The 9,799-nt window shown below is 40.3% G+C and overlaps 1 protein-coding gene across 3 annotated transcripts; it reads right to left on the bottom strand.

Moving 5' to 3' along the window:
* Positions 1-446: 446 nt before the first annotated feature.
* Positions 447-9,398, bottom strand: LOC112175831 (protein transport protein SEC16B homolog). 3 transcript variants are annotated; one of them, XM_040509941.1, is made up of 13 exons: positions 7,296-9,397; positions 6,686-7,006; positions 5,886-6,014; positions 5,674-5,796; positions 5,352-5,522; positions 5,001-5,126; positions 4,786-4,920; positions 3,273-3,400; positions 3,076-3,184; positions 2,699-2,995; positions 2,392-2,496; positions 1,974-2,275; positions 447-1,434 (listed from the first exon to the last, which is right to left on the bottom strand). In XM_040509941.1, exons 1-13 carry the CDS (start codon positions 8,979-8,981, stop codon positions 906-908), a joined length of 4,161 nt encoding a protein of 1,386 aa, XP_040365875.1. In that variant the 5' UTR covers positions 8,982-9,397; the 3' UTR covers positions 447-905. The 3 variants fall into 3 exon arrangements, with proteins under 3 accessions (XP_040365875.1, XP_024169351.1, XP_040365876.1); XM_024313583.2 differs by having other exon boundaries at positions 2,392-2,535; XM_040509942.1 differs by lacking the exons at positions 447-1,434; positions 1,974-2,275 and having other exon boundaries at positions 2,421-2,551; positions 7,296-9,398.
* Between the last annotated feature and the right edge of the window lie 401 nt (positions 9,399-9,799).

Genomic DNA, 9,799 nt, shown 5'->3' on the forward strand with positions numbered 1-9,799 from the left:
TTTTTGTTGCTAGTGATAGTAGCTTTTGTGACCTCGCCGGAGGTTGGCTGAAATCTCATCAGAGTAGCTTTTGCTGCTAGCCACAGTAGCTTTTGGCATTGGTAACAATAGTTTTTGTGGTCGCTGGAATTCGTCGGAAGTTGTCCGGAGGTCGGCCGCAGTTCACTGGAGGTTGGCCAGAGACCCGCAGGAGTTGGCCAGAGAGGAGAGAGAGTGATTGTTGATTTTGTACTCTAGTGGTATTTATGTAAATATATTGGTTTTTAATATCCAAAATATAACACCATTTTTTATCTAGCGGCCTTATATGAGGGAAAAAAAAAATAGTTGGTAGCCATACGGCTAAAAAAAACATTGAAAGATGCACTTATATATAATTAACTTATATTCTAACAACAATACCAGGTCTCTAGGTCTCTCTTTATACTGAGGGAGAGAATTCCATATCCAAAAAGAACAAAACGGGGCATCTTATTTTTCACTCAATTGAATACACTCATCTTTTTCCCTTGAGAAGAGGATCCCTTTTCATCTACCTCAAGAAACATTTTCTGTTTTTAAACAAATGAACAAATGATATGTACATTGGTGCCCAACTGCCCATGCAGGCTTTTTTCTCTTTTTTTGGGGGTTAAGAACAAAGAAAAGACCTTTACTAGTGGCAACTCCCACGGCATTCAAATAAACATTGGCTCAAAAGCAAAGGAATTGCGCCAATTACATTTCAAGATACATGTTAGGGTGGGGAAGTATGAATATTGGGAAAGAAAATAACCGGTCTATGAACTTACTTTCGGCACATACCACCATGTTGACCTATTGAGAGATGCAGGAGCAGGAACATCACAAGTATTTGTATTGATCACTAGAGCAAAACTTGATATTTACATCTTCACTACTTCGGCTCAAAGTTCCACTTCATGAAGATCGTCACCAAAACTGCTGCCGCCATTCATTGGCGCATGCATTTGAGAAGGCGGCTCACTAGGCCTATATAAAGTAGGGGACATGCCTAATGCCTCCCCTAGAGGTTTTATTTCTCCCGTCTTTGGAGGGCTAAATATATCATTGGAGCTCCCACCCCATGATGCCGTCCTTCGTGAGTGAGCTGGAAGGGGACCATTGGCATTTGACATAACTCCCATGCTTTGGATATTACTCATGCTTGGGAACCTTTGCATACTCATTGGTGATGATGAAGGTGGAGCATGAAAAGAGTCATTCCTGGCTGATGTTGAAGGATCTTCTTTAGTTGTTGTAGCATCTTCTTGTACATGTTCGGCAATAGCCTCCATAGTCTGGTCACCTGATAACGCTGGAGTGGGAATGAAAAACTTTGCATTGGCAGCAACAGCAGGCTTAGTAGATGGAACAGAAGGTGACTGGAACAAGTTTGCTGGCATTCCTCCAGCTTGGTTGAAAGTGTCAACATATCTGCCAAAATCCCATCAGTAGTGAAGTCATTCATTGCCTTCATTTGTTACTAGAAAAGTAGAAGTTATGGTGAAAGGGCAGAAAGTTTTAAGACTAATTCCTTTTCTACTTGATTAACGAAAATTAGGTAATCCTAAACCATTCCTTGCTTCTTTAAAGAGTTTTCAACTCATCCCTGAAGATTAACAATAAATGCTTTGGGTTTTGAGCTTTTATTATAAATTGCTTAATTAAACTACAGAATATAAATTTCTTTAGGTACATAAAATCCACATAAATATGACTGTACAAAAGACGAATTTTAAATACTCTTGAGAAGAAAGTTACTCAGCCTTTTATGAATCATAAAATTTATAAGTAAAATTTGTGTGGAAATAAGATATTAATGATTCTAAAGCAGATTTTAGCAATTTACGCTAAAACCTCAAATCCGAATCCCTCATTTTGAATCATAAATCCAACTGCACATTAAGTGAACATGACCAAAACAGAGAGAGAGAGAGAGAGAGAGAGAGAGAGAGAGAGAGAGAGAGCTGTACCTGGATCTAATACCCATTCGTCCACGAGCTGAGAATTGATTTGAGCTGGGTGGAATGGGAGGTGTCCCTGAAGTTGGTCCTGGAGGAGTTGAAGTACGTAAATCTGGGCCCCCTTTAGTGGGGGACCCCTCTTCTCTCTTTAAAGCAGACCTTAAGTTGTAATCAGAAACACCATTCTGGAAGACTGCAGTTGTTGGGGGAGGAGGCAATGCAGGTTCTTCAGCTGGAGGTTCAGCACCTTCCTCAACCCATCTCTTAAGTTTTTCGTCATAGTAGAACTTATTTGTTTCACCCAACTTAGCCTTCAGTAGCAAGTGCAGAGCAGAATTACAGAAAGTTTTCCATAAGAAAAATACCCATAGTTCTTCTCTAGATGGAAAAAGGAAGGAAAGCCTACAATAGAAACTTCACGAACTACCTGTTTTCCAGGGCGAGGTCTCAGGACTAGGCCCACAGTCTTTTGCAACAGCTGAGACCCAAAACCAAAACGAGAAAAGCGGGAAGTCCCTCCTGAGGCTTTTCCCTGTCCATCAGACGAGGCCATTTCCTTTGATGAATCAACCTGATCTTATAACGAGCTAGATGTCACATAGATTGTATAATCAACCACACATATAAATTAGGTGATTAACTGCAAATATGGGGTGTGGTAGTGGGTTGAGTATGTGTATGTGCACATACATGTCAGAATTTGAAAATTCACCAGTTTGGAGAGTAGTACACACCTGAGTTCTGCCAAAGTCTGGCTCTGAAACACTTCTATTATGCATCGGCTTTCTATTGCCAAAATCACTTATGGGTTCCATAGAAGCAGATGGAATTAAGGATGACATTGCCATAGTTGATTGACTACTAGATACTCTAGGACCCATTGGCTGTTGGTAATGATTACCGTGAACACTTCCTTGGGATGTGGATGGTGCAGGTGGTGGTAGGCTCCCAACAACACGATGGGCAGTATTATCGATAAAGTTGAGCAATTTACCTTTGAAAGTAGAAACCAGATTGACAGAGTATCCACCCTGTAAATGGAATGTGCATTCATAGACTGACCATAACAGCTCAAAAACGATGAACATATAAACAAATGAGAAAGAAGTACCTGCTGATGAGTTCTGATCCTCTCCTCTAGAGACAATACTAGCTGCTTCCACGTTTCCACTTCAGGTGCTCTAACAGTTTTTAAGGACTTCAATATTATTTGACAGTACCTGTATTAAGTTTACATCATTAAGTAAGGGAACCGTATCTAAAAGAAAGCATCAAAGTAGGGATAAAAAAAAAAATACACCTACGTACTTCAACGAATCAGAAACTCTTCCAACTTCAGCAAGCATGTGTGCATATATGAGCTTATATGGCTGGAATGGTAGAAGAATAAACTGAGAGTTTCCGAGCACTTTTGAATATTCATATAACTCAGTCCTCTGCCCAAAAATAACAAGGAAGAATAGTATAAGTTCCAGAGAGTGTTACTAAACGAATTAATAACCAACTTGTATTAAGCAAGTCTTATGTCTCAGTGAATATGAATAAACAAATAACAATCAGTTACCAACGTAGAAACTACAATTAAGATTTGCAGTGACAAAATTTTGGGTGGATATATAATTTACTGGTAAAAATGTCTCAATACTCAATACTGCTATTCAGATAACCCAGCCCACTGCCAAAGATCGACAAGGACAATTGATATATAAGATTTTGAGAGGAATACTTTGAATAAAGTAATAAACAACACTTATTAGCTTTTATTATCACTGAAGATGAACAAACAAATAAGAATCGCTAACAGAGAGAATTTACTGTGCATTTAGGACACACACACACACTTGTGGTCATATACAGAGGACTGCCAGATTATGACGAGCAACAATGCCAGAATACCATATTTATAAATAGAAAATAGGGTTCAGTGACTCGTCAGCTCAATATTACATTCACGTCGGATAATCTACCCATGCGTCAACTCAATATTAGATTTGAATGTGCAGTTAGGAATTACAAGGTTTATATACCTTGTGTTATACAGAGGAGTACCAGATTGTCACAAGTAACAATGCCAGAATACCATGTTTATAAAAAGAAAATAGGGTTCAGTGACTCGTCAACTCAATATTACATTCATATTGGATGATCCACCCATGTGTCCTATCATGCTCTACATTACCAGCAATGATGACACAATGTTATGCAGGGTGCTTAACAACTATTCTATTAATTTATATATTATAATCGGACTTCATTTTTATGCTTTGGGCAAGCCCTCCAGTTAGTGGCGGCTGATTAGCAGTGTGACCCCTCTATCTCTGAGGTGCGGTTAGGTTATGTCAATTTAGCAAACCAATGCCTCTATACACACACACACACACACCCAGGTAGAATAAAATAAGATGTTATGAGATTGTGTTATTCATAACTAATTGGGTATAACTAGAAAGAAATAAAGATCAGATAAAGGAAGATGTTTTACCAAAAGATATGAATGGTTCATGTCGTTTGAATTCAAAAAGTTGAATTAGGAATTAGAAGACGAGAAACAAGAGAAATGAGACTATTAATCTGCAGTCTCAACGACCTGCTTATGTTATGTATAAAACTATGAGGTTATAGAGAGCGTCATCTTTCACTACTGCAATTCCTATCCAGGAAAGAAAAACCATCTTACAGTTGTCTGGAGCTACACTTTTTAATTAAAGAGTTAAAAGCATGTGTTCTGCAAGGCCCAACCACCATATCCAGATAAGAGACTTGCACTGGAAGAAATTTCTAAAGAAGGTATAAGAGAAAATGCATGAATGATCGAACGCACCTGAATGGCCTCTGGGCTAGCATATGTTCGAGGCAATTTCCAGTGATCTGCTCCAATTAGACATAGTCTTGCAGTATCTGAGTATGACTCAAAATTTGCTTCTGCAATTAAATAGCAGATGTGTGCTGCAGTAATCTGAAACATAACCCATGTCAGATTAAGAAATAAAACAATTTGGTATGCAAACAAACTAGTTACATGTTACGCTAACATACCTCACTCCTATCCTTCCACAAGGTATCTCCAAGATGAATGATTACCAGTTCATCATCTTTCGTTCTGTTTGCAGTTATCACAGCTAAATTCTCCTCCCAATCATCAAGCATTGTATTTGAACCAAACTGTAGTTACACAAGGAATACAACATTCTTACTGAGGCATTGCTAAGGAATTCAGTACATAAGATGCCACTGGAGAAAAGACTTATTCCGATGCAGTACCAGCTTCGGCACTACTTATGATCTATGTTCCAATGTTATTAGAATGTCTACAATGGGCAGCTCAACATGTACAGCTATGATGAAGGAAGTAACATCCAATAGGCAATTTCTAAATAAGTATCTCACCTGCACAGGCTGTTGAGGCATATTAACAGCACCAGGAACACTGATTTCAGATGTAGTGTCAGCAGAAAACACTTCCGCAGGTTGGCCTGCAATTAGCAGGCATAATGTTCGCAAAGGTGATCCTGGAATTAACTGGCATACTGCCATCTGCTTAACAGTATCAACATATAACTGGATTGGTTGAGAGCCACCATCCCCACAAGAGGAAGAAAGAAAGAGAAAGAGTTAGAAGAGTGCATGCTTACGTATAAACTGACAACTTTACTCAAGATTGTAAGTATTTATTTTAAGTTGCCCAATATAATGACAATGGTGAATGAACCTGTTCGCCAAGCTGTGAAGCAAGAACAAGCGCTGGCCCCCACAATTGACCTGCCTGTGCACATTGTAAAGCCTCTTTCTTTCTACCAGAAACCAGTAGATTTTGTACTTCAGAAGCAGTTGCCTAGGAATAAAACCAAGACTTATTACAAAAAGAAAATAGAAAAGAAAAGTAATAGGAGAGGGGGAACTATCAGATTGATTATCCCATACCTCTATTTGTCCTTCTGAAGGGATGTTCTGCACACAGTGGCTAAGAGCATTATACTCACCGAGCTGTGCACCATTGCTCTTTGCAGATGCAAAAAGCTTAGCAACTGCGGATTCTGGAATATCATTTTCCTATGGAGAAGAGAAGCCCAGAATTACACCAGGCACAGGACTGGCACTTAAAGAATGCTATCACTAGGAACAAAACTTGAGAAACAATTTTGGGACGATAGGTACTTTCAAGGTAGAGAGAAGACAGTATGGGTGACTCAATACCGGAATATTTGAATGATAAAGAATTCAACATCAGACAAGTTTCCCTTACTTAAAGAAGGACATAAAATGAAAGGTGAACATTAGTAGGAAATCCATGTCAGTGGAAACTGCAGCGTCAAGGGCAGGCAGTATATCCGCAGTTCACTCTTTCCATGTACTGAACATATATTCTAAAGCATTTTTTTTATTTTCTAAAGCATTTCTCTTCACACAAATGCATTGATACAGAACATAACCTCTCTTGTACTTAAGAACCCCCAGAAAACTATATTGTTCTGTAAAATTCCAAACAATTTAAAGCATGAAGAATAAGAATTCAACATTTCATGAAGTACAGTATCACAATAACATAGGATCCAGAAAGGACTTCCTACCTAGCTACACCCTATATAGAGACCCATACAGTCACCAGTAAAAGAAACTGTGCATGGAAAATATATAATTAAATGTGAACAGAAGAAGAGAGAGAGAGAGAGTTGAAGTGGCTCACATCAAAAACAAGATCAAAGGACATGAATGTGATGTACCTTGGATAGAGTGTCGGTACCAAAAGGAGATCGGAGTTTTCCATAGTGTTGACAAGCTATCTTAAGCAAAGAAATTAGTAACCTCAATACTTTTCCTTTCCTATAGTCCATGTCGGGTGATTCACAGTAAGCAATCCTTTCATCAATCCATTTGTTCAACTCTTTACTTCCAACATTCCCTCCAACCAACGGCCCTGGAAAGGACTGTTGGCACAAGGCACGAAAATAATCACAAGTAGTCATTCCAAAACTTGAAGCATCAGGCTTTTGCATGAAAACTTCTGTCAAGTTCAGAACAGAAACTGAGCCCGCTACAGGATCCTTCACATGATAATAAACATCCATAATTACACATTTGGCAAAATAGTTCACTGCTCCATTCGGCCACAATCCAGAGAGAATGTAGGCAAAGATAATAGGACCAAAGAGAAGCTCACAAAAAACAAAAGAAAAAATCTCCACTCAGGAAATCCTAATAAAGTTATCAATCCATAAAACAATTACCTTGTAGTTTTTACTTTATTTTCGGTAGCAACCTCAGAATTTGGATCTCTATGCCAACGAAATGGACAGTTATATATATTAAAGCAAGAAGGATTCAGAGCCTCACCTGGCTTCCATAGGAAGAGTTCCCAAGATTACTACTGTCCTTCATCACAATGAGTTTTCCACCAAATCCAAAAGTTACTAGGGCATGTGGAGGACGCCCGGCAGAAGATCTTCCAACAGTTGGAGCATATGTAAACTGATTGCCACTCTGGAAAGATTGTTGCGAATAATTTACAGGTTTCTGACTGCCATAGTAATCCTCTGAAAATTGGGTTTGTTCATTCTGCTTTGCATTTCCTTGATTAAACTGCTGGTTAAAGTTTCCACCTGGGGCAAAACTTTGGAACCCAACAGTCCCATTAGCCTCACCATGACCCTGACTTGCTTTGTTATACAAAGGAACTGCTCCGAACTTCTGCTGATCCTTGTTAACCATAGAAGCTAATGAATTACCCAACTGTTGGTTTCCACCAAAACTTGGAAAAGACTCGCTGGTAGCTACAGCCTCAGGTTGCCACATATTTGAAACTTGCTGATTGTAATTATTATAAGACTGAGACCAGCTACCCTCTTGACCTTGGTTACTGACACCTTGTGACCCATAATTTTCAGCTTGTCCATACTCATGATATAAACTATTCTCATTCTGGGCCTGAGCTGCCGTTGTGGCCGTGGGTTGCATAGAAGCATTATATGCTTCCAATGAACGCCACTCCTGGGCAATTGTGTCGTAGTACCAATCAGGGTGATCAGGATAAAAAACCATATGTTCCGGGTACCCATTAGTCCCTTGTGAGACCTGTTCCCAGCTAGACAAACAACCAGTAGTGCTAGCTTCAGTCACAGTTCCGGCAGCAGAGTGAGCTGTTTGCTGCAAATACGAAATCTCCTGTTTAGTATCAGTAACGGTGGTCCAATTAGCAGCTCCATCGAAACTGTCCACCTCGTACCATTGCCCTGTGTTGGGGTCATACTTCCACCCAGGATACAGAGTGTCCCAATACTCGGTACTGTTTACATCCGGCTCGTTTTTGCTTTCTTCCCCAGAGGCTCCATAAGCTTGAACCTCTTGATACTGCTGGCTATTATTAACCGAATTGCTCAAACCATTGCCTGTATAATCTGCACCGCCGGATATCACATTTGGTTGCGCAGTCAAACTGTTGGCTGCATAGTCTTCACTGCCGGATACCACATTGTGTTCCACTTTGGCGGGAAAATCCCCAGTGCCATCCCCCAACTCATTGAAAAAATCCGAGTAGGATCCAAAGCCATGGATCCCATTCTGAGCCGAATTGGCATAAAACAAACCCCAATCCACCTCCTTAACCCCCGAAACCCCGGAATCATTACTCTTGCTCACCACCGAATCTGAATCCGGCTTCAATTCGGCACCCGCCCCATCATTGCTGGACTCCACCGCCCCCTCCGCCGAACCATTGATCACATTACTCGACTCAACCACATTACCAACCCCAACCGCATCCGCCTCTCCGGCATCCAAATCCACACCGCCCTTCTCCTCTTTCTTTCCGGCACCGGAATCCGCCGCTACAGCCGCAGAATCACCAACGCTCAGATTGGCAAACGCCTTGGCGTCGTCGGAATCACTTCCCTCATTCAAATTGGGTCCCGCCACCGCCGCGGCCGCCGACGACGACGGCGGTTCGAGGTCATCTTCGACCAATTTATCAAAGAAATCCTCATCCGTATCCTCCACCTGAAATGGAGGAGGATTCGAAGCCATCTAACCTAATCCCCGCAACAAAATCCAAACTTCCACCCCTCAAATCCCTATAATTTACCAAAATCCTCGAAATTGGAGCTCGAATCCTCCCAAAAAACCCGAGATCCAGAGCCCGACGCCTCAAAACCCAAAACCAAAACAAGATCTAGGGTTCCTGAGCTCCCCCTTGCAATTCCCACAGCCACAAAAATCAACCAAACATCGCAGATTTCTCCTCCCTTTTCCCCGCTTCAATCCAACGCATTTTCGTCAAAAAAAAAATCAATAAAAAAAAACCAACATAACTTACAGATCGAGGGAATGAGAGAATCAGAGAAACAAAGAAAGAAAGAAAATGGTGTCTGTATGTGTTTTTAGGAGAGAAAAAGAGTCTGAGAGTAGAGGAAAGCCCAAAAATTCGCACCTCCCACCCACCATTATAATTTCTTTTTCCTTTTAATTAACTCTTTTTTTTCTTTTTTGTTTAATCTTAATTTCCCGAATTTACTGGACCGAAAAAATAATAACCGTGATGTGTTGTCTGAAAATGGGAGCTGAAAATAGAATTATTATGGAGTAACGTAGTGAGGAACATAGCCACGTGTTGCTAGAATGAGGAGGTTAATAAAGTTAATGATTAAGCTACAGACTAATTAATGATTTTCTAGTTTCTGACTAGCAGGATCTACTGTTTATGGGACATCTTTGCAAATTTGGGGTTTGATTGGGGAATCTACTTGGCGGTGTGGCGTACGGGAGGGGGTAATTGCATTTTTTTACCTCGTGGTGAATAACTTTGGAGGGTGAAATTTGAGGTTGAATCTAAATTAATCCTCATT

Source organism: Rosa chinensis, chromosome 7 (genome assembly GCF_002994745.2).
Source record: "Rosa chinensis cultivar Old Blush chromosome 7, RchiOBHm-V2, whole genome shotgun sequence".
NCBI classification, from domain to species: Eukaryota; Viridiplantae; Streptophyta; class Magnoliopsida; order Rosales; family Rosaceae; genus Rosa; species Rosa chinensis.